General features: G+C 38.1%; 1 protein-coding gene across 1 annotated transcript in view; it reads left to right on the top strand.

Moving 5' to 3' along the window:
- The window catches only part of LOC126473390 (E3 ubiquitin-protein ligase TM129), a 57647-nt gene that overhangs the window by 9308 nt on the left and 21748 nt on the right, over positions 1-26591 (top strand). The window contains exons 3-5 of the mRNA XM_050100398.1: positions 12303-12533; positions 25325-25478; positions 25807-25952. Of these exons, the coding sequence (XP_049956355.1) occupies positions 12303-12533; positions 25325-25478; positions 25807-25952 (531 nt within the window). The remainder of the gene's footprint in view (positions 1-12302; positions 12534-25324; positions 25479-25806; positions 25953-26591) is intronic.

Here is a 26591-nt window from a genome sequence, read left to right on the forward strand (position 1 = left end):
TGCTCTACCATCTGAGCTACCCATGCACGGCTCACACCTTGCCCTCATAGCTTTAGTTCTGCCAGTACCTCGTCTCCTACCTTCCCCCAGGCTGTGGCTAAACCATGTCTTCGCAATATCCTTTCTCACAGGTGTGCTAGTTCTGCAAGGTTTGCAGGAGAGCTTCTGTGAAGTTTGGAAGGTAGGAGATGAGGTACTGGCAGAACTGTGAGGACGGGGCCTGAGTCATGCATGGGTAGCTCAGATGGTAGAGCACTTGCCCGCAAAAGGCAAAGGTCGCATGTTCGAGTCTCGGTCCTGCACACAGTTTTAATCTGCTAGGAAGTTTCATATCAGCGCACACTCCGCTGCAGAGTGAAAATCTCATTCTTGAAATGAAATGTTTGCAGATTTCCTGTTTCCTTTACTCACATTTCTTTCTCTGATTACAACATTCTGTAATAGCACTTTCCTTTTATTGTTTGACATATTAGTGTTAGGGGGTCATACTGGTCTTTTGCTAAGAGATGAGAAAAGACAGACTTTTCAAGATGCCATACACATTTTGTGAAATCGTGTGGACAAAAGTACAAGAACATTTCATTAGACAAAAAGATACTGAGGTTCATTTATTGTAAGAGCAGCAGTACAAGGATTGCATAAGAAGACAGTAAAATACTGAGCCTTTGAAACCAACAGTGCCATTTTGTGAAGCTCATTTAGGAGAGGAGGAAAGGAAAGGAAATGATAAAGAAATAATGTGGGAGCATGTAAATGTCTCAGGATTGCAGACTAAGAGAGAGAGAGAGAGAGAGAGAGAGAGAGAGAGAGAGAGAGAGAGAGAGACAGATAGTAGTTAACTTTTGCTCTTCTGTTGTTGTCCTTTTGTTTTGAATCCTGTTCGTTTTTCTGCTTCCATAGTTTACCCTCTTTCAGAGGCACAGAATGAAAGAACTCTGGTTCACACTATTATTTGCTGTCTTTGATGTGTGTTTTAGATGCTACCATTTACCTGTTCCTGCCCTTGTGTGGAAACTTCTAATTGCTCCTCTGCTACTCATTTTGATACATCCTACATATAAAGACTACTTCCATGAAATGTGTCTGGTCGCTTCTGTTCTAGTGAGAGCAGCTAAAATGACTAACTCATTCCATTACTTGACTTCTGCAATATGATCCATCCTCTTCCTTTTGAATTTCATGTCTGCTCTCCGCTTCACTGGCTATTGCAGCTATTTTTATTTTTCTACCTTAAGTGAACTGCTAACTAAAAAAACTCATGCACTGGAAAAGATTTGCTTTTTTTTTTTTAATCGCCAGATGCTGATAACATTATGAATAGAAAACATTCATTTTAACATTATTTACTTGAATACACTTTTTCTTATGAATGTTTTTGTTGCAACACCTCTAGCACATAATAAGACAAATGCAAAGATAGCATAACACAAATTACACAAAAGTGAACATCCACAAGGAAATTCCATATGATGCAAATAACATACAGTTTCAAATCAGAAAAGGAAGACATACAAGGAAACCTTCCATTATGACCCAAAAATAGGATTCAGAAGCCGTGAAGAAAATTAAACAAGTGAATGAGTGCAGTGCAATTTCTATCCCAGCTTCTGGTAACATGAAAGGAGAAGCAGATGTGATGAGAATGTGAAACAAGGGAAAAAAGTGCTGACAGTAATGTCTCAAATATGCCATTCTTAAGCAAAACTGTCATTCATTCCATGGAAATGAAAGGATTGAAAAGTATTGTCTACTTGTAATGACTTCAATATAACTACCTGTATCTTGTCAACAAAAGCCAAAAGTGCCTGGTGAATGAGGTTTTAAGTTTTCAGACAACTTAAGACAAAGAGGAACCAAAGTAACAAGAAGATATTACTATAGGGGAATGTTGTTGTTGTTGTTGTTGTTGTTGTTGTGGTCTTCAGTCCTGAGACTGGTTTGATGCAGCTCTCCATACTACTCTATCCTGTGCAAGCTTCATCATCTCCCAGTACCTACTGCAGCCTACATCCTTCTGAATCTGCTTAGTGTATTCATCTCTTGGTCTCCCTCTACGATTTTTACCCTCCACGCTGCCCTCCAATACTAAATTGGTGATCCCTTGATGCCTCAGAACATGTCCTACCAACCGATCCCTTCTTCTGGTCAAGTTGTGCCACAAACTTCTCTTCTCCCCAATCCTATTCAATACTTCCTCATTAGTTATGTGATCTACCCATCTAATCTTCAGCATTCTTCTGTAGCACCACATTTCGGAAGCTTCTTTTCTCTTCTTGTCCAAACTATTTATCGTCCATGTTTCACTTCCATACATGGCTACAAATGGTTCAAATGGCTCTGAGCACTATGGGACTCAACTGCTTTGGCCATAAGTCCCCTAGAACTTACAACTACTTAAACCTAACTAACCTAAGGACAGCACACAACACCCAGCCATCACGAGGCAGAGAAAATCCCTGACCCCGCCGGGAATCGAACCCGGGAACCCGGGCGTGGGAAGCGAGAACGCTACCGCACGACCACGAGATGCGGGCATACATGGCTACACTCCATACAAATACTTTCAGAAATGACTTCCTCACACTTAAATCTATACTCGATTTTAACAAATTTCTCTTCTTCAGAAACGCTTTCCTTGCCATTGCCAGTCTACATTTTATATCCTCTCTACTTCGACCATCATCAGTTATTTTGGTTCCCAAATAGCAAAACTCCTTTACTACTTTAAGAGTCTCATTTCCTAATCTAATTCCCTCAGCATCACCCAACTTAATTCGACTACATTCCATTATCCTCGTTTTGCTTTTGTTGATGTTCATCTTATATCCTCCTTTCAAGACGCTATCCATTCCATTCAACTGCTCTTCCAAGTCCTTTGCTGTCTCTGACAGAATTACAATGTCATCGGCGAACCTCAAAGTTTTTATTACTTCTCCATGGATTTTAATACCTACTCCGAATTTTTCTTTTGTTTCCTTTACTGCTTGCTCAATATACAGATTGAATAACATCGGGGAGAGGTTACAACCCTGTCTTACTCCCTTCCCAACCACTGCTTCCCTTTCATGTCCCTCGACTCATATAACTGCCATCTGGTTTCTGTACAAATTGTAAATAGCCTTTCGCTCCCTGTGTTTTACCCCTGCCACCTTTAGAATTTGAAAGAGAGTATTCCAGTCAACATTGTCAAAAGCTTTCTCTAAGTCTACAAATGCTAGAAACGTAGGGTTGCCTTTCCTTAATCTTTCTTCTAAGATAAGTCGTAAGGTCAGTATTGCCTCACATGTTCCAGTATTTCTACGGAATCCAAACTGATCTTCTCCGAGATCGGTTTCTACTAGTTTTTCCATTCGTCTGTAAAGAATTCGTGTTAGTATTTTGCAGCTGTGGCTTATTAAACTGATTGTTCGGTAATTTTCACATCTGTCAACACCGCTTTCTTTGGGATTGAAATTATTATATTCTTCTTGAAGTCTGAGGGTATTTCGCCTGTTTCATACATCTTGCTCACCAAATGGTAGAGTATTGTCAGGACTGGCTCTCCCAAGGCCGTCAGTAGTTCCAATGGAATGTTGTCTACTCCTGGGGCCTTGTTTCGACTCAGGTCTTTCAGTGCTCTGTCAAACTCTTCACGCAGTATCGTATCTCCCATTGCATCTTCATCTACATCCTCTTCCATTTCCATAATATTGTCCTCAAGTACATCGCCCTTGTATAGACCCTCTATATACTCCTTCCACCTTTCTGCTTTCCCTTCTTTGCTTAGAACTGGGTTTCCATCTGAGCTCTTGATGTTCATACAAGTGGTTCTCTTATCTCCAAAGGTCTCTCTAATTTTCCTGTGGGCAGTATCTATCTTACCCCCAGTGAGATAAGCCTCTACATCCTTACATTTGTCCTCTAGCCATCCCTGCTTAGCCATTTTGCACTTCCTGTCGATCTCATTTTTGAGATGTTTGTATTCCATTTTGCCTGCTTCATTTACTGCATTTTTATATTTTCTCCTTTCATCAGTTAAATTCAATATTTCTTCTGTTACCCAAGGATTTCTACTAGCCCTCATCTTTTTACCTACTTGATCCTCTGCTGCCTTCACTACTTCATCCCTCAAAGCTACCCATTCTTCTTCTTCTGTATTTCTTTCCCCCATTCCTGTCAATTGTTCCCTTATGCTCTCCCTGAATCTCTGTACAGCCTCTGGTTCTTTCAGTTTATCCAGGTCCCATCTCCATAAGTTCCCACCTTTTTGCAGTTTCTTCAATTTTAATCTACAGGTCATAACCAATAGATTGTGGTCAGAGGCCACATCTGCCCCTGGAAATGTCTTACAATTTAAAACCTGGTTCCTAAATCTCTGTCTTACCATTATATAATCTATCTGATACCTTTTAGTATCTCCAGGGTTCTTCCATGTATACAACCTTCTTTCATGATTCTTAAACCAAGTGTTAGCTATGATTAAGTTGTGCTCTGCGCAAAATTCTACCAGGCGGCTTCCTCTTTCATTTCTTAGCCCCAATCCATATTCACCTACTACGTTTCTTTCTCTCCCTTTTCCTACTACCGAATTCCAGTCACCCATGACTATTGAATTTTCGTCACCCTTCACTATCTGAATAATTTCTTTTATTTCATCATACATTTCTTCAATTTCTTCGTCATGAGCAGAGCCAGTTGGCATATAAACTTGTACTACTGTAGTAGGTGTGGGCTTCGTATCTATCTTGGCAACAATAATGCGTTCACTATGCTGTTTGTAGTAGCTTACCCGCATTCCTATTTTCCTATTCATTATTAAACCTACTCCTGCATTACCCCTCTTTGATTTTGTGTTTATAACCCTGTAGTCACCTGACCAGATGTCTTGTTCCTCCTGCCACCGAACTTCACTAATTCCCACTATATCTAACTTTAACCTATCCATTTCCCTTTTTAAATTTTCAAACCTACCTGCCCGATTAAGTGATCTGACATTCCATGCTCCGATCCGCAGAACGGCAGTTTTCTTTCTCCTGATAACGACATCCTCTTGAGTAGTCCCCGCCCATAGATCCGAATGGGGGACTATTTTACCTCCGGAATATTTTACCCAAGAGGACGCCATCATCATTTAATCATACAGTAAAGCTGCATGCCCTCGGGAAAAATTACGGCCGTAGTTTCCCCTTGCTTTCAGCCGTTCGCAGTACCAACACAGCAATGCCGTTTTGGTTATTGTTACAAGGCCAGATCAGTCAATCATCCAGACTGTTGCCCTTGCAACTACTGAAAAGGCTGCTGCCCCTCTTCAGGAACCACACGTTTGTCTGGCCTCTCAACAGATACCCCTCCGTTGTGGTTGCACCTACGGTACGGCTATCTGTATCGCTGAGGCACGCAAGCCTCCCCACCAACGGCAAGGTCCATAGTTCAGGGGGGGGGGGGGGGGGGGGGGAATATGGGACGGAATTTCTATGCAGTACTTCACAGTTGGTGCATTTTGCTCATAGTTTATTTTGTGGTTGTTTCACAGTAATGATGACTTCAGACTGTCATAACATTCATATGAGAATTGTATCAATGTGTAACTGTTAAAACAGACAGCTACATTAAATATTACATTGTTTGTGGGTGAATTTGACTCGGTGGGAAATTTCATTTCATCTTAAAGATTGTTGGAAGGCTTAATAATGCTTTTAAGATAGATCCTTCGCACCTTGCATCAACATGTCTTCTGATACAGTTGTTCATTGGCTCTTGCTTAGCTAAAAATTGAGGCTCACATAAATAGGGCAAAATCAGAAGGACATTGAGACTAAAAACCACTCTCCTTACATCACCATGGAACAACTTGAAAAAGTTGAATATTGGTTAGGCATTGAATTTAGATGAAATCAGGCTGATGAAATAAATTAATCATTTTGAGATAAAATATGGATCACTGCTTTTATAAGTACTCCCATTTTGAAATTGACCTACAAGTTAACAGATGCCAAATATGTGTCACTGAAGATATCTTCAAGCCATTTTAGACTCTTACTTTGATAACTCGAGGTTGCAATGTGGAGCTTCCTACACCGTATACTATTGTCTTTACATTCCTGGTGCAATGTAGCAAGCATTCCCACTAACTGGTGCTATTATACCATTATTGGAAAAATTTCTAGCAGACACAGATCAATACCCTTCATCTTGGTTTTAATGAAATAGTTTATATAAGGCTCACCAGTCTCACCTTGACCCACGAGGTGAGGATAAACAAGTGACCAGTTCTACATCACCATCCTCTCTGTAGCAGTTGGGATTCCTTCATGTAACTTCCAGATTGGTACTACTAATCCGGAAACATGCACCATTTCCAGAGTCCACATAATGCCCAACTAGCACCCTGCGACTTCATCGGAAAGCATGGCTAACAAAGGGAACCCGCCATAGGTCGCTCACTGACACAATGACTGTGGTGACTTGCTTGGTGAAAAGAGGATGAAAATAATGAGACACTTATTTTATCTTAGGTGCAACATTCTGTAGTTGATGCTACTTCATCAGTTTGCATACACAGCATTAAACCAAGTGAGTCAGTAGCATAGTGACTTAGAGCACAATTTCAAATTTTTTGCACTCCATGTTCAAATACAATTGTATGTCTACATACGATTTTATAGTCGCTGATCTTATATAATCTTATATATTTAATGGTAATTGAAAAAAAAGGTGTTTCATTATTTGCTTGGATTTCTTTTTTTTTTTTTTTTTTTTACTTTTATACTTTAGGAGAACCAGTGCATACCGCAGGGTGATATGTATGATAAAAACATTGAAAGCATAAAACTTCAGATTGCCACGAGCAGTGTGTGGAGGCGCATATGCGACAGTCACATTTTTTAAAAGTGAGTATCATTAGGAAAAGCAACCTCATTAACATTGCTATATGAGACTGTGGCACTTCTGTGATTTTTTGCCTGTCAGTAAAAGTATATGGCCAAACCAGGCCATAATATAAGGAGGGGTACCTTTGCTCATCCCATGAGACAACAACTTTGCCCAGAAACTGATTCATAGTTATTTTTTGTAAGCTTTCTGGATTGTATGGCTGTTGCATACGTATTAAGATGCCATTCTGTTAATTGGTGTTAGTCTTGTTGTATTGTAGGAGTTTCCAAGAGCAATTAGGCTGCATCAGCCACTGCCCACTGCTGCTATGCTCGTGTATCACAGGGTTTCCCAAACTGTGTTCCACAGAACACTGGCGTTATTTTTTTTTTTTTAATTGTGTTTTAAAAATTAAGTAATCACTGAATAAAACAAGTTTTCACATTTTTTTTAAAAAGTTAATTAACCTTCAAAATGCTCTGCAGTCTCTACAACAACTATATCCAATAAAAGAAATGGTTCAGGCTCTCCAAGATGCCTAAGAGCAGACCCAAAATCAAGGGAAAGAGGTGGTATTCTGCTAGGTAGTGGGTCATGTTGGGATATGGGAAAATGATGCATCTGACAAAAAGGCATGTAGAGCAGGTGTTGTTTTAGTCTGCTGTCTTCCTGTAAGCTGTTGGCTCGCTATTGTACAGAAGGATCACATGTCAATGTGAAGAGGAGTGGTTGGAGGTGGTAAACGACAAGCAGTAGTCAATCAGATTTTCCAACTAGCTGTGGCAAACCTCATGTCAGCCACATCAATGGAAGGGAATGATGCCAGTCAGATCAAAAATCGGTCACTTTCCATTGACAGAGTTTCCTCTTCCAGTGGGATGGTCCTCCAGTGGAATACGACTTTTTGTACAACAAATTTTAACTGCAAATGTTTCATAAGTTGACATAAGAACAGTCCTCAGCCAGACTGAAAACCTATCCACCATCCTAGCTTAATACTCATTTTGAAATTTGGTGAAGTTTTGGGCCTCATAGCTAAAATATATTTGGAGCAGATGCCAGTGGTATCAGAGTGGACAGCTTGGCCACTGTTTCTTATTAAGTGGTCAGCTATCCACGTATAATAAATAGTTTTAGCATTTGATTCCGATGACTCTCATTCCATTAAATAGCATCTCAGCTCCAGATCAGTACAGTTTTATTCATCTGTGAAGAAGCAACTGTTAGTGACAACAATAACACCCTCATTTAATTTTTCTGTTACCCTCTACTTTAAAAAAAATTGTGCATCCTTTTAAGCATCTTCACTAACTTTTCAAGAAAAAATCTGTGGGCCTTAGTGATGCAGCTTTTAGATATATTAAATTCGCCACTAATTAGCTCCTCTGCTTGGGACCAGTAAGCTGAGTACATGGCATAAGGAGAAAAGATAACAACTCACAGAATAATAGACGTCTTGATTTGTTGATAGGGACATAAATAAGGATGGAAACTTTGCTAGTTTTTGGATGAATCCATTTTTGAGCTGTAAAGTACACACACACACACACACACACACTTCTTTATGTGCCTTTCAATGGCCCAGTGCCTCTACTATGCATTGAATTGTTACCTTTTCTCCTTAAATTATTTACATTCTGCCAGAACTTTCCATGATTATAGTTTAGTGTTTCATGAGGAAATTTTTCCAATTGATTCAGGGATTTCTGATAAAAGGACTTCATCAGTGATGAACCAAATATTCCACCTGCAAGATGGTACATGTACAGTACTGATAAGACTAACACCAATTAACAGAATGGCATCTCTGCAGCAGTAGACATAGTATCGTAGCTACCAGAATCCCATTTGTGTCTATCTTTTAAAAGGGAATGCCCATTGTCATAGGGCTCAGTGTGGTGCAGATGTGTGTAGAGCAAGCAGGCTCCATACCACTGAGATGCACATTTGCTTCCTACAGTTTGAGAGGGATTAAATTGTGGTCTCTCGAGTGATGGGATGGCGATTTTGGAGAATCGCCATACAAGTCGGACATGCCACACTGTTTGTGTAGTGATGCTTGCAGCAGTGGACACATGCACATTCTCACACTCATAGACAAGGTAATGGACATCCAAGCAGCATGGACACCCACCAAGATTGTTGCATTGCAAAAGCAGCAATGGCAGATTGTATAGCTTCCACAGCACATACAAGAGTGTATGTGACTGATGTCAACATGGGCCAGGTGGTAGCAGTGGGACTGCACGTATGCACATCTCTTACCCATTTTCTACTCAAGCCACAGTATCAACAGGCACAGTAGATATCAGAATTGCAATGGGTACAAATCTAATGGTGAGGGTTGCATATCTTAGAAATCAAGGTGCCTCTATTATGCCAGTGCTATACCAGTTTCTTTTCTTCCCACTGTACCTTCTGTGAGTATGAAGAGTCTGAGAACCATGACACAGGAGACACTTCCTACTCATTGTCTCATTCTCTCTTACAGAAGCATGCAAGGTTGTAAAGCTGGTCGTGACGTGGTGTGGAAGTTGGGTGCACGATCATGCTGTTGTAATGTAGGAATGAGAGGGCAAAACAACCAATTTTCTGGATCAGACAGTCTCTAACGAAGCTATGTTTTGTGAGGCTGTGGATTTTGAATGAAATGATCTGCACTGGCTGTAAAATGTGTTTGACTTCTAAAGATATAACTCCAGTTTCTTACATCCCAAGAACAATGGTCAAAAATACAGACATAGGGAGACTGCAAAACAGGTTAATTTTAATTCATCAGGGATATATAGTATCTCTTGTGATGACTATAATGCTAAATATATAGGTCAAATGGGAAGAATCTTACGAACCTGTGTCAGAGAGCACATCAATGATTCCAGCACAAAGTTGGCACTAAGAGCACATTTGCACAGAACTGGTCATCTTATTACCAGCATCCAAAAGAATATACGGGTACTACATTTCGAAAGCGAAGGGGATACCATTAATATTTTAGAAGAAGTTGAGATTTATCATGCTGTAAAGAGATTATCTAATTCTACTTTGAATTTACAGACAGATCGGCGACACAAAGGTCTTTTAGCGAATTTTGACTGTATAAACAGATTGGCATTACTCCCATATCCTACTGTTTTATGTTCAAAAGTAAATTGTGTTGTAAATTCATTTTAATAATCAATCACCATTTAGAGAGTACACTTCATCCTCGCATCCTGTTTTCTTGTAGTGTCATCACAGATTTGGTAACATGACAGAAGTGTGTTTAACAACATAATTGTGGGATCTTCTCTAAATACATGCACATACTCACACACACATGCATATTTATATACATGGATAGGTTCAAATAAGCCCATCAGACATTTTCTACAGATTTCATACAGATAAAATATTGGCAAATGGGAAGTACTCCGAAAGAACAAAGTCAGCACCAGACCAAGGACAAAGTGGCCAGAAGAAAGAAAAAAAAATCCACAAATAAAAAATTTAGAGCAACCTGGAAACTCTGAAGATTGAAACATAATAGCTTCATATGATCTAATAGAGTCCAATTGCATATAATAAAATATATATAACAATACGAAAAGAATAGATTGCTGCTCACCACTTAGAGGAGGCACTGAGTCACAGACAGGAACAATGAAACAGTCTGCTAAACATTTAAGCTTTTGGACTGAAAGGTCCTTCTTCTTAAATAGAAAACACTAGCACATATGGCCACTGTCTCCGGGCACTGGGGCTTGACACGCAATTTTTTTTCATTGTTACTTTCTGCAGCTCACCTCCACTATGTGGTGAGTAGAAATCGTATGTCTATAAAATTTTATGTCTTCCCCCACAAGCAGACATATTTAAAGATATGTCTGCTTGTGTCTGTATATGTGTGGATGGATATGTGTGTGTGTGCGCGAGTGTATACCCGTCCTTTTTTCCCCCTAAGGTAAGTCTTTCCGCTCCCGGGATTGGATTGACTCCTTACCCTCTCCCTTAAAACCCACATCCTTTCGTCTTTCCCTCTCCTTCCCTCTTTTCTGATGAGGCAACAGTTTGTTGCAAAAGCTTGAATTTTGTGTGTATGTTTGTGTTTGTTTGTGTGTCTTTTGACCTGCCAGCGCTTTCGTTTGGTAAGTCACATCATCTTTGTTTTTTGATATATTTTTCCCACGTGGAATGTTTCCCTCTATTATATTAATACATTTTATATCCGTTATTCTGCTTCCCAAATAGCAAAACTCATCTGCTACGTTAAATGTCTCAGTTCCTAATCTAATTTCCTCAACATGATTTGATATTATTTGACTACATTCCATTATCCTTATTTTGCTTTTGTTGATTTTCTTCTTATATCCTACTTTCAAGACACTATCTGCTCCATTCAACTGCTTTCCCAAGTCCTTTGCTGTCTTTGACAGAATTACAATGTCATTGGCAAACCTCAAAGTTTTTTCTCCTCTCCCTGGACTTTAATTGCTACTCCAGATCTTTCTTTTGCTTCCTTTACTGCTTGCTCAATATACAGATTGAGTAACATCGGGTATAGGCTACAACCCTGTCTCACTCCCTTCTCCACCACTGCTTCCCTTTCGTGCCCTCCATCTCTTATAACTGCCATCTGGTTTCTGTACAAATTGTAAATAGACTTTCTCTCCCTTTATTTTACCCCTGCCACGTTTAAAATTTGAAAGAGAGTATTCCAGTCAACATTGTCAAAAGCTTTCCCTAAATCTACAGATGTTGTAAATGTAGATTCGCCTTTCCTTAACGTATCTTTTGTGAGAAGCCATAGGATCAGTATTGCCTCGCACGTTCCTACATTTCTCTGGAATCCAAACTGATCTTCCCCGAGGTTGGCTTCAACCAGTTTTTCCATTCTTCTGTAAAGGATTCATGTTAGTATTAAACTAATAGTTCAATAGTTTTCACACCTGTCAGCACCTGCTTCTTCAAGGATAGGAAATAAATTTTTTTGGGGTGAAACTGAACAAGTTACAATGGAGTCAATAAAACGGTAAACTAATCGAAAAGCTCAGTCTAGCATGTTCTGCTCTTAAAAGTATGTGTAATGGATTTGGCCCAAAGATAAGAAATTTTGCTTATTGTGCCTATTTTCTCTCCCTTTTGCCGTATGGAATAATTTTCTGGTGCAGAGCACTAAAAGTAAACAAAGGGTTTATTCACCTGAAACAAGCAGTATGAATATTGTGTGAAGTAAATAAACATGCATCTTCTGGAAGTCTCTTTGTAGATCATGGAGTTGTTATTCTCACTTCCTGTACATTTACTTCTTAATGGCGTTCACTACTGGTGACAATAAAGTAGTTTCAACAGAACTGTGTTTTGCAAGATCACAGAAACCCTACCAATCCAAAAGTAAATTAAAATGTACACCATTAGCTACTCCTAGCTATTGTGCGCTATGTATGTTTTTCACTATGCTGTGCTCTTTTCAGGTTAGATAAATTCTGTGTGCAAACAAGTCCCGTGACCAAGGTAGTGGCAACAGACAACTGGGTTTTTTGGGTGCGACCATATGGTATGGACTGTGCCCACCAGAGTGACACAGCCTTGATTGTGTGTAGCAGTGACACTCATCACATTGCTCCTGAAAGTCCTATTGGGACACAATTCTTAAACATTGAAGTTCGTCCTACAAGACAGTTTGTGCCATCATTCACAATAAGGCAAGTAAGAGTTCTAATATATAAGTAAAGCACTTTCTGTCATTTGTCATTGCCTTACAGTAACAAGGGCTAATACACACTACTTACAAAAACAGAGAAGCGCCCAGAAGAAATGGAGGATGTCTGTATAAACACTCCATCAGTATGTGTGTAAATGATTTAGGGTTGAAATTCACTGTGACTGTTAGAATGACCACCAGAGTGTGATAGTGTTGTTCATGTTTAGTGTTGTTACCAGGTCCGGTAGGATATACAAAGGGTGTGAACAGCATCAGATGTCGAGTGATCATTGTTAAGGACAAGGACATGCTGCATACTCATGTGAGACAGCATTGGCAGCACTTGACAGAGTTCAAAAGGGGCCTCATTGTAGGTCTACATTTGGCAGACCTGGTCAAATCTTGCAGTATCCAGATTTATGGAGCATCCAGATGTGACAGTGGCCAAATGTCGGGCAGGATGGGAACGTGATGGCTGGCAGACTCATCGCCTAGGTTCTAGTTGACCACATCTGACTACCACAAGGGAATATCACTGTGTTGTGCACCAGGCACACCGTAACCAATTCACATATGCAACTGCCATCTGAGAACAAATAATGGACTCCCTCCAACATTCTGTGTCATTCAGTACTATTGGTCGGAGACTACCAATGGCCAGACTAGAAAATTACCATCCCGTGTGTATGCTGCCACAACACAAGTGTCTGAATTTGGAATGGTGCCACGACTGGGAAGCGTGGACTGCTGGTGAATGGTGTTGCATTGTATTCAATGATGAATCCTGGTTTTGCACTACTCTGGAAGACCATTGTCAGTGAGTATGGTGGTGACCTGGAGAGAGGTCCCATTCTTCCAATGCTTTGGAGGGGCAAAGTGATGTTACTTCTAGTGTCACAGTGCTATGCTCTGATGGCACAACTGTAGGTCGCGGACATTGTGCTTCCTTGTGTATTATCTCCCTTGGGACAGTATTGTGTTGTTAGTTTCCGACAGAACCATGTCCTTCCATGTGTGGCACATGTCTCTGTGAGCAGCCAGAATCAAGTTGAGGTACTCAGGGCCAGCAAAATCTCCAGATATGTCCTTGACATAACACACCTGGGGCCAATTCAAATGTCAGTTCCATCCCCGTGGTAGTATCTAGGATATCAAAGGCCAGTTACAGCAGTTGTGGCCCAGCTCGCCTCAGGAGATGATACAAAGGTTTTATGACACCATTCCCAACTGAGCCAGTGTATACATCCAGGCCAGAGGGGGTGCAATGACATCCTGGTAATCAGGCTCATAGTGCCATGTTCTTTGTAAATTTGACTTGATTTTGTAATCACTGACATAAGATCACATACCCTCTCAACCCACAAATTTTCTTTCATTTCTCCATCCCTTCTGGGTGCTTTACTTTTTATGTCAATCAGTGTATTTACCTTATGGCAGTAATGTATCTGAAGAGGGACTTTATGGCTGAGAACCCATAAATATAATGTCAGAATTGAACATTAACTTATTTATGTCTGATGATAGTGTGAATATGAAACATCTGGGTCATTCCATGTCAAGTCACCCAGGCCTTGACACCAACCATGTCAGATTTTGATGAAACTTGGTACAATTACTTCTTTTATCATCCTGAAAGCACTTGTAAAATTTTTTTGCTCTATCTCTTATAGTTTTTTTTTTATAAATTTTTAAAATTTTTAGATTTGGTGTTGTTTCAGCAGTCGGAAATCGTAACTTAAACGTGTCCTCACAACTAAAAAAGTTTTGTATGTTAAAGAACACTCAAGATATCAGTATGAAATTTTGGAATAAGTTTGTGTATTATATCTAAATGTTAAAAAAATTACCATAAAGATATATTAAAATCTTCCAAATGAAAAAAAAATTACAATTAGTTGTTGGTTTTGTTGTTTAGTTTTACAAAAACTGCTATATCTAGAGTCTCAGACCTGATAGAAAGCTCAAATTTGTTTTAAAATACTCTTAATTGTATAGGCTATTAGATAAAAGAAAAATTATGTTGGCTTTTTAACCTGTTCAATAGTTATCTAATTTTGTAAATAATATTAATTATATTTTAAAAATAAAAAATACCAAGTGACTTAGACACCAAAAATAAGTTTTTGTCTTCTTGGAGTAACAATGTATGCTTGGATTTTGTCTTGTTATTCCTGTGTTTTGAAGTAAAAAATTATTACAGTGTTAAATAGTGCTTGGATAGTATTTTATTAAGTTTATTCGAACTTTCAGTAAGTACTGTTACTTAGTTTACAGAGATTCTTTTCCAATATCCTATAAAAGTAACCAGAACAGTAATCAGACCAAAAGTGAAATCAGTATGTCAGATATTCAAACCTGTAGCGTAGGGTTATTTAAAAAATCTGACTGTTTCCAAACAACCTACACACCTTCAAAAAAGTTACAACCGGTACCTGAATTGAGTGAGGAAGAAAAAAATGTGATCCACTTACGATCTGGAATTAATTTGTGTGTATTTAAGAATATATGTTCACACCACAGCTACTACTTTTTAAATGTTTTTGAAAAGTATCAAACAACATGTGTAGACCCACTAAAAAGAACACAAAAAGCCCATCAAAAGTCGTTGAGAAGTGTAGGCTTGGATCTTTCTAAATAATTACTGACAAAAAATAGTAGCATAAAACCTGGACAAAAGCTTTGCTCAACATGCCGTAACTTTTGTGAGGAAAAATTAAGAGTTGAAGTCAATGAAAGTGAAACAGATGATGAAGTCATGGTTGAATTAGAATCATTGGAATCCAGAAATGAATCCCTCGTACAAACAAACATTGCTCTTGATAATTTAGGTTTAACACCGATAAAGCTTCATGGCTTGTCAGAACAAAGTAAAGGGTCTTATTTTACAAGGAAGGTTAGTAGTATTGAAAAGACTGCAAAAAAGGCGGTTTCAAAAGCATTAAAATATGATGCACCAAGTTCTGATGATGACGAAGAAGATACAAGTGTGGTTGAGAAAGCAAAGGATTTTGATGTAATGATTTCTCTTATGAAAGAGAAGATGTCATCTGTTGGAGGTCTAGAAAAATCCAGATTCTGACCTTGGCTCCAGATTCTTGGAGTCGAAATAAAGTGATGAAAGAATTTAATGTAAGTGAGTACATGGTGCGACAAGCTAGAAAGCTAAAATCTGAAAAGGGTATTTTGGAAACTCCTGGTCCAAAAAAAGGTAAAACTCTTTCTGAAAATACAGTAAGACTTGTAACAGATTTTTATGAAAAGGATGAAAGTTCCAGAGTGCTACCTGGAACAAAAGACAAAGTAAGTGTTCAAAAAAATGTGTACATGCAAAAAAGACTCATTTTGTGTAACTTGAGAGAACTCATCATTCTTTCAAATGGGATAATCCCACGGTAGAAGTAGGATTTTCAAAATTTTGTTTCTTGACACCTAAATGGTGTATCCTTACTGGTGCTGCAGGCACACACACTGTATGTGTATGCAGTATCCACCGGAATATTAAACTATTATTGGATGCTGTGAAAATTGAAGAATCTTATAGAGACCTAATTAAGATGCTTGTGTGCAACACGGAAAACCAAAACTGCATGCTACATCATTGCGACAGCTGTCCTGCAAATGCTGCACTAACTGAGTACTTAACTGAAAAACTAAGTGAAGATTATGATTTAGAAGAAGAAATTGTAATCAGTCAGTGGGTTAACACAGACAGGGCAGAAATGATCAAACAGTCTATCAGTGTTGAAGACTACATTTCTTTATTGGTTAGGTCATTGGAAAAGCTCACCCCGCACTCGTTTATAGCAAAATCCCAATCAGCAGCCTTTAAAAGATTGAAAGAAGACCCACCACCCAAAACAGCAATTATTGTGATGGATTTCAGTGAAAATTATTCCTTTGTTATACAAAATGAGATCCAAAGTTACCACTGGAATAGAGGTGGTTGTACTCTACACCCAGTTGGAGTTTTCCTAGGAAATGAGGAAAACAATGTTTTTGTTTCCAACCACTGTTTTATTAGTGATGACCAAGAACATGACACTGGTTTTGTTATCTTTGTACAAAAAGAAATTACAAAGTGGCTGTCATTACATCATACTGACATTGACTCAGTTCACTACTTTACAGATGGTTGTGCTGGGCAGTACAAAAATAGAAACAGTTTTAAAAATTTGACTGAACACTTGAGAGACTTTAATTTGAAGGTCCAACACTCTTTTTTTGCAACAAGTCATGGGAAGTCAATTTGTGATGGCCCAGGAGGAACTATTAAAAGAATTTTAAGGAAAGCCAGTCTACAGCTTTCAGATGAACAAATAATGACAGCAATCGATGTGTACAAGTTTTGTGAAAAAAATATTGAAAACATTCATTTTCGCTTTATTGACAAAAAAGAAGCTGATATGCTATGGTTAAAACTAGAAAATTTTTTTTTCAGCAACCCGAACCATTCGTGGAACAAGAAGTTTTCATAACTTCAAACCACTTCCAACAAACAACCTTGAAATTAGAAGGACTACAGATAGTGTAAAACCCTCCTTAGTCTTTTCTTTCCATTCTTCTTCTGATTGGGTTCGTGTTGAACCATGCAAATCATGATGGTAACTGGTACTTTGGACAGGTAAAAACAATATTCGATGATGAAGAAGATGCAGAAATTCTATTTCTACATCCTTCAGGACCAGCTGCATCATTTTATTGGCCTGAAAGAGAAGATTCTTGCATAGTGCCTTTGGAGCACATAGTCTGTGTAGTAGACGCACCTCAATCAAGCTGCACTGGAAGAATGTATTACTTCAAAAAAGACTGTATCAAAAGAACTGAAAGCCCTTGGATGAAGTGGAAAAACAGTTTGAATCAGCATTAATGTTTATTAAAAAGACAAAATTACTCAAAAAATTCAATGTTTCAAGCAATCAGTTGGGTTATACATAAGTGTTGTAAGAACACTATCTTTGTACATAATTCTAATGTAATCTACTATAATTAATAAACATGTTAAAAAGCCATCATTATTTTTGTTTTATCAAGTAGCCTATATGTTTAAGAGTAAATTAAAACAAATTTGAGCATTCTATCAGGTCTGAGACTCTAGATATTGCAATTCTTATAAAACAAAACATCCGTTAAAAAAAAAAAAAGAAAAAAAATATATTTTTTTTTTTTCATAGAAAATATTAATGTATTTTAATAGTATCATTTTTATCTTCAAATATGTATAATAAATAAACTTGCTGCAAAAATTCATGATGTTATCTAAAAGAGTTTTTAAGATAAGCAATTTTAAAGTTTTTAGTACAAATTAAATTTACCATTTCCAAAGGTTCGGAAAACGCAAAACATAAAAACTTTAAAAATTTATAAAAAAAAAACTAAAAGAGATACAGTAAAAAAAATTTGCAGGTGTTGTGAGGATGGTATTAGAACCATTTGAGCCAAATTTCATGAAAATCTAAGGAGGTGGGTGTAAAATTTATTTTTTACTGGGTGATTTGATATGGAATGACCCATCTGCGTATATGTTCACAGAATATCTGACTATTTAGTTGTTAAAGAGATGGTGGGATTGACCAGAGGAAGCCATACGAAACATCACGTCATCCGAAATGCTTCATTGATGGTTCAAAGATACTGATATGACATCTGTTTACAAGTTTTTGTCGTATACTGATGGTATTAAGGAGTCTTACTGCATAGCAGGCAACAGAGATCATCCCCATAGGGCTCTGCTGTTGGAGAACATGCTTTAAGAAGAGAAAATCAGTTCAACACAATGACCAGTGTGCTTTCCAGACTGGGCTTCTATTGAATACATTGGACATTTGCCAAGAAGCACTTCGCACAATTGATCCAGAGCCAAAATTTGCTCTTATACAGTTCTGCGTAATGTTCCACACGGAATATGCTTTAATCCATGCCATTCAGCCAAACTTTGCCATTGTTGGTGATTTCATATTGTTTCTGTGAGCAGTATTGATAGCTGTTTGTCAGTTTTCTAAGCTACTCCGTTGCTGCTGACACTGTTATTTATTTATTTATTTATTTATTTACTTACATGTTAAGTTCCGTAAGACCAAATTGAGGAGCAAATCTCCTAGGTCATGAAACATGTCAGTACATGAATTTACAATGTACAAGTAATAACAGATAAAAATAAAATGTTTATGAACCAAAAAAAAAAATCAAGCCATAGGTTTCAGTAAACACATTCAACAATACAACATAAGAATCAGCTTAATTTTTCAAGGAACTCCTCAACAGAATAGAATGAGTGACCTATAAGGAAACTCTTCAGTTTCGATATGAAAGCCCGTGGATTACTGCTAAGATTTTTGAATTCTTGTGGTAGCTTATTGATAATGGATGCAGCAGTATACTGCACACCTTTCCGCACTTGAGTTAAGGAAGTCCAATCCAAATGCAGGTTTGATTTCTGCCAAGTATTAACTGAGTGAAAGCTGCTTATTCTTGGGAATCAGCTGATATTGTTAATAAGAAATGACAGTAAAGAATATATGTATCGAGAGGCCAACGTCAAAATACCCAGACTACTGAACAGGGGTTGACAACAGGCTCGTGAACTTACACCACTTATTGCCTGAATTGCCTGTTTCTGAGCCAAAAATATCCTTCTAGAATGGGAAGAGTTACTCCAGAATATAATACCATACAGCACAAGCGAATGAAAATAAGCAAAGTAGACTAATTTTCATGTCGAACGATCACTTATTTCAGATACTGTCCAAATGGCAGCATTAAGTCTTTGAACAAGGTCGTGAGTGTGGGCCTTCCACGACAGTTTACCAACTATCTGAACACCTAGAAATTTGAACTGTTGAGGTTCACTAATCATTAGCCCATTCTGTGAAATTAGAACATTGAGTTTTGTTGAATTGTGTGTTAGAAACTGTAAAAACTGAGTCTTGCTGTGACTTAGCATTATTTTATTTTCTATAAGCTTATGTTATGAACTGCACTATTTGAAACTGAGCTAATGTTGCACACAACATTCTTTACTATCAAGTTAGTGTCATCAGCAAACAGAAATATTTTAGAACTACCCGTAAAACTAGAGGGCTTATCGTTTATATAAATACGGAACAGGAGTGGCCCCAAGACTGATCCCTGGGGCACCCCCCAGTTGACCATAGCCCACTCAGACCCCACATCACAGCCTTTCTCAATACTGTGAGTAATGATCTTTTACTATGTGTTGCTGAAGTAAGAGGTGAACCAAGTGTGAGCTACTCCCCATATTCTGTAATGGTCCAACTTCTGGAGAAATATTTTGTGATCAACACAATCAAACACCTTAGTTAAATCAAAAAATATGGCTAACATTCGAAACCTTTTGTTTAAACCATCCAGTACCTTGCAGAGAAAAGAGAGTATAGCATTTTCAGTTGTTAAATGACTGTATATTTGAAAGCAAACTGTGTGATATAAAATGATCATTTATCCTTACATACACAGCCTTTTCAATAACTTTAGCAAAAACTGATGGCATAGAAATAGGTCTAAAAGTGTCTACATTATCCCTTTCTTACCTTTTATAAAGTGGCTTTACTACTGAGTATTTAATTTGTTCAGAAATCTGACCATTCCTAAAGGAAAAATTACAAATAAGGCTAAATACAGAGTTAACATGTTGCCACACAGTACTTTAGTATTCTGCTACACACTCTATGATATCCATGAGAGTCCTTAGTATTCAGTGATTTAATTATTGACTCAATCTCTCCCTTGTCTGTATCACAGAGGAGTATTTCAGACATCAATCTCGGAAAGGCATATGCCAAGAGAGTTATATGATTCCCTATAGAAATTAAATTTTTATTTATTTCACCAGCAATGCTCAGAAAATGATTGTTAAATACTCTACATATATCTGATTTATCAGTAACAGACATATTTTTACTACAAACTGACTTTATATCATCGACTTTGTGCTGCTGACCAGACACTTCCTTCACAACTGACCATATGGTTTTAATTTTATCCTGTGAATTAACTATTCTATTTGCATACCTCATACTCTTTGCCTTCCTAATAATGTTTTTAAGCACTTTAAAGTACTGTTTGTAATGGGCTACTGTAGCTTGATTGTGGCTACTTCTAACATTTTGATATAATTCCCACTTTGTAGGCTGCCTTTAATGCTAGTACCCTGTTCAGAATGTTCTAATGGAAAGCAACTTTCAAAGAGCATGAGAAATGTGTTAAGGAAAGCATTGTATTTGTTATCTATGTTATCGGCACGATAAACATCCTGCCACTCTTTATGAGGTTTAAAAAAGTCTCTATTGCCATTGGATTAACTTTCCTACACAGTTTGTAATTATATGTGACATTTGTTTGAGTCAAATATCTTTTACTGTTAAAATTTGTGCATCATTGTCTGAAAGATCATTCACCCTTTTACTAACAGACTGCCCATCTAGTAATGAAGAATGAATACAAATATTTTCTATGACTGTGCTATTGTTCCCCTGCACCCTAGTTGGAAAAATACAGTCTGCATCAAATCATAAGAATTTAGATCTACCAACATCCTTTTTCTTGCACAACCATATACAAAATTAATATTGAAATCGCCTCATATAACTAATTTCTGGTACTTCCTACAAAGTGAATCAAGAACTCTCTCTAGCTTGTGCAGAAATGCTCTGAAGTCAGAGTTAGGAAATCTATAAACAACAAAAAATAGAAGTTAAGTTTCACCAAATTCAACTGGCCCTGCACAACATTCAAATATCTGTTCAATGCAGTGCCATGATACATCTATGGACTCAAATAAAATACTGCTTTTTATGTATATGGCCAATCTCCCACTCCACAAGGAACTCCTTGAAAAACAGCCAGCTAATGTGTATCCTGGTAAAGGAAGCCTCTGAATTGTCAAATTATTTAAGTGGTGCTCTGATATACCAATATTTTCAGAGTCAACATCTATAAGCAGTTCACTAACTTTATCTTTAATACCTCTTATATTTTGATGAAATATGCTAATTCCTTCTATACGTGGAAATGTGGCATCCTCTGAATGTGATTTTTTAGAGAGACTTCCTTTAAGCAGGTACACCTATTGGCTGACTTCAGCCTAAATGAGGCAAAGCTGTAACACCAAATACTACAGGAATTTTTCCATGAGTGATCCCACCGCCACCACTCACTATACTGTCACCTATAAGCTTTGCAGCCTCGCCCTCCCATACCTATTGAGGTGCAGGCATGCCTAGTAAAAACCGATCTACTAATAGACTCAGCCAGCACCACTGCACTGTGATCCATGCCCTCTGCCATCAATGCCTTCTCGAGCCCCGTGTTAACAAGCCTAACAGCCGCATTAAGATGAGACCAATCATGATGCTGAAACAGTTGCACAAAATGCACATTAGTGCCACTAGTTGGAGTAGCTATCTTTACCAGGTCACCACCTACATCATATTCCTCATCCCTATCAAGAATATTCGCTGTTCCACCCACTGTCAGTACCTGATCTTCCTTCGTAAAGTTCCTACATTACTCCCCTATGTTTTCAGTCACCTGAGCCAAACCTGCACTATGCTTCACAGTACTGATGACCTGGTACCCACTCAACAGCACTACCTGCAACTGCTGGCCCACACCTCTGCCGTGTGAACTACCTAGCAGCAGAGCCTTCTTCTTTCTGTTAGACTTTGCAACTGACTTAGGCCTCCTAACTGCTGTATGTTTCCTACACCTACACCTACAGCTACAAGAGGCTTCTCTCCACTCAACTCTGACAGTTGGTCAAATCTATTGCATATATGCAAAGTACAACTATCTGAATACCTCCTCCTCCTAGCTACCTTCTTGCCAACTGCCAGTTTCCATTACCCTATCATACTTTGGATAATACAGATAAGTGTTGCACAGCATCATGTGAACTGCTCAAAATAAATTTTGCACCACCAGGAACGTGTGTAGGCTTTGATTTGAATGGAGCAGGGAATCAAAGAACTACGAACCTAAAGAAGTAACTTTACTCTGAAATAAAAACAAAACAATTACCAAAATTAAGACTGTCTGTTTCACTATGCATATCTATGAAAATCAAAATCTGGTGCTGGGTAACATTCACTGTTGTGTTGCTCCACCCCACTTATTATAATATGCTTGGATCCTCCTTTAGATTCTGTCCACAGGGTGGTCGAGACATTACTGCTTTAGCCTATCCCATTCTTTAACAAATGCCATCTTGAGGTCATCCATTGCAAATGGCGGGTTCCTGTGAATTTTCAATTGATCCTGGATATGCTCAGTTGGGTTCTTTTCAGCAGATACCACAACACATTCCATTTGGTTGATTTTTGCCTTCTGGAAGTAAGTGTTCACAAGGTACACACAGTGTGCTATTACATTATTGTCTTGAAAGGTGAATCCACTGCAAAAGCATTGACTGTAGAGATTTACAATATATTGGTGGATCCTGTCCCCCTATTAGTATGCCAATAAAGATCCCAAACATATACCAGACGTAGCCAGGAGAATAATGGAACAAGCTTACAACTGGTTCACATCAAACAGTTTACCATTTAGTCACACAAAGACTCATGTTATGCAGTTGTAAACAAAATTAAAATGACTTACATTACCAGAAGTAGATATCAACAGGCACATATGGGATAAGGCCCCATGTATAAATTTTCTGAGCATCCAGATGACTAATAAACTGAGATGGCACCAGTATGTGGATAAGTTAAGCAAATAGCTCAGTTTTGGATGTTTTGCACTGTCTGTGATTGGGATGGCGTGCTGTCTGTATTGCTAGCATATTTTGCTGGCTTTCGCTCATTGCTACCCCATGGTATAAACTTTTGGGGCAGTGCGGCTAAGGGGAAAGAAAGAGGTTTCCTAAAAACAAAAAAAACAAAACAAAAAAACACAAAAAATGCATTAAGAATAAAACGGAATATCTTGCAGAAGCCTCTTCAGGGACTTAAGGATTCTTATATTTAAGAGCCAATACATATGAGGTCTGTTCAAAAAATTCTGGAACTTTGTCCATAAAATTGTTCTACACTTACATTTTACTTATTGTGCATGGTCTCCTTCAAAAAAATACTCTCCTCCACAATTGATACACCACTCCCAATGCTGTTTCCACTTCCGGAAGCAGTCTTGGTGTGCCTCTTGCTATATTGCTCAAATCACTTTCTGCAAATTTTCTTTTATCTCGTCTATTGCTGCAAATCTTTGTCCTTTCAATGGGGTTTTCAACTTCGGAAATTACAAAAAAGTCTGCAGGGCCAGGTCTGGAGAATGCAAAGGATGAGGCAGCAGAATAATTTCATTTTTTGTGCGATAGTCAAACACCAACAGGGATGAATGTGTGAGTGCATTATCATGATGCAAGAGCCATGAATTGTGTCGTCACATTTCAGGCATTTTCCTTGTCACATTGAATGCAGGCAGTTGCAACACATCCCAATAGTACTATCAATTAACAGTTTGTCCTTGTGGTACGAATTCATGTTGAACTAATCCTTCAAAACGATCAGCATGGCTTTCACATTTGACCTGACCTGAAAAGCTTTTTTGGTCTTGGAGAACCGTTCCCGACCCATTTTAAAGATTAAAATTTGGTCTCAATGTCATAAATGTAGATCCACATCTCATCACCAGTTATGATTCTCTTAAGGAAAATCTGGTTCTCATTTGCTCATTCCAAGAGCTGTTCACAGATTGTGAGGTGAAAGTTGCTTTGACAAATGAGCCATGGGACAAACTTGACAGCAACACGATGCATTCGAAGATGCTTTGTCAGGATTTCGTGACATGATCCAACTGAAGGGTTACATTCTCTGCACTCTCTCAGACAGATGGTTTGCGATTGGCACATACAATTTCATTGACATTCCTGACATGAGTGTTAGGATGGACATGAGTGTTAGGATGTCCTGAATGAGGATCATCTTTAACTTCCGCCCAGCTATTTTTGAACCCTGTGAACCATTTGTAACACTGAGTGGCTTAATCACCCATCACTATAGGCTTCCTGCATCATTTGGTGTGTCTCTGTAAAGGTTTTCTTGAGTTTCATGCAAAACTTAATACAGATGCATTGCTCGCCTATCCCTGCCATCGAAATTTGCAAACCATGCAACACAATTTTCTACTCAATACAGCACTGCACAATAACTAACACACGTACAACAATGAAATTCCAGCAGTTACACATTAAACACAGATGTGTGCAGGAATGCCAACCACATTGCACTTCAACTCATCATTGGCGGAAAATTATGAATGTTCTGTAATTTTTTGAACAGACCTCGTATATTCCCCAATTTGTATTTGCAGTTAGTTATAGGAGTGAATTTTGAATGGAATTTTGGATGAACTGTGCAGTTCACAACCACAGTATTAGAAGTAAAAATGATTTCCAGGTAGAGTATACATGTCTATGTAAGGTTCAGAATGGAGTTTTATATTCTTGTTTAAAAATCTATAACAGGTTGCATTAGATGGAAAACTGAAAATCCCCAGCTATTAAAAAAAATGTTTTCTTAAATGTTGTTGACCAAGGTTGTGATTTAACTTTGATTTAATTTTGATGAGGCCATGTATAGAGCACATTAAGAATCAGCTCTTATTTATGTCCTCTCTTTGTGCTGCCTCTTGTATTATTTACATTTTTTCCTACCACATCCTTTTCATTTCCATCAGCCAATTAAATTGTTTCCCACATATTCAAAAAGTTGATGTTTTGTTTTCAGCTGCTTTATTTTGATTATAACTTATCCCTTTATTGCAAATTTTTCACAGGTTGGAATCAACAGACTTCCGTGATTTGCAAGACAAGATTAGTCGTCCAATAACAGTTCTGCAAAATGTTACCTTGTTCCGCTCCCTGAGTGATCAGTTCTTAGAAACTTTCCGTGAACTTGTTGCACAGAATCCCCGTTATAGGATTGATGAGGTAAATCAGCTTGATTATTGTTTTCAGAAACTACAGTTAATCACTGTGAAACAGTCTTCTGTAGCCTGGAACATTTTATGTGTGCTCTACCTTGTACTGAGAGTTTGCTGTTAAAATTATGACTGTACAATAATTTTGGAAAATACTTGTTTTCATTGCCTGCAACAGTGGATACAGACAGCACTTCATTAGGTGCACATTAGTACTTTATAAATTACTCACACATGAATTACTGTTGTTTGTAATGAACACGACTGTTTTGATGTAGACTGATATTCACTCTTTTTGCAGCAAATATATAAACCTGAGCTATTGTTTTCACTTTTAGCAACAGGAACTGGAACCTTGTGCTGGCTGTATGCAGATTCCATCAGATGTAAAACTTGAAAGACATTGTGAAAATACATCAGCACCTGATGCGTGTTCAGTATGTTACTGCCGACCTATGTGGTGTGTGGATTGTATGGGCCGATGGTAAGTCATTTTGTTCCTATGTTTCTTTTCCACTGAGATAGTCATTGCTCTCTCTCTCTCTCTCTCTCTCTCTCTCTCTCTCTCTCTGCCTGTCTGTCTGTCTATCTGTCTCTCCTCTGTGGAGAATGAATGCTCTAGTAACAGCCAGTGACATGTGAGTTTAATAAACAGTGAAATTTATTACCTAGTGCTATGTGAGTGTAACTTAGAAAGATATCCAGCACAGTGATGATTGGGCTTTGCCCATAAAAAAAGTCTTAAAGATGTTTCTAAAATAAATAAAACAGAAAGAATGTGCCTAATATTCAAAAGCCTTTTGTCAGTTGTAGAAACAGAACTTACATGTATGTGAGTCAGGATTGATTCTGCTTTACATTTTGCCTTTTCCATTCTGTGACACAGAAAGGTCTCATGTTTCCACCTATCATTGAGCGTGTGTAATGCACTGAGGTGTTGAATGAGTAGAGATATAATTTGCTTGGAAGATGTGACAAAGGTTCAATCATTTCAAGGACTGCTTAGAAGAGGGCAAGTAAATGAGCATTAACTCTTGAACAGAGCAGTAAAAGCATTTGATGAGGATGAAATGCTAAAAGCAAAAATCAACCAGTGTTTACAAGAAGACCAATTTGGATTTAG

This window comes from Schistocerca serialis, chromosome 4 (genome assembly GCF_023864345.2).
Source record: "Schistocerca serialis cubense isolate TAMUIC-IGC-003099 chromosome 4, iqSchSeri2.2, whole genome shotgun sequence".
NCBI classification, from domain to species: domain Eukaryota; kingdom Metazoa; phylum Arthropoda; class Insecta; order Orthoptera; family Acrididae; genus Schistocerca; species Schistocerca serialis.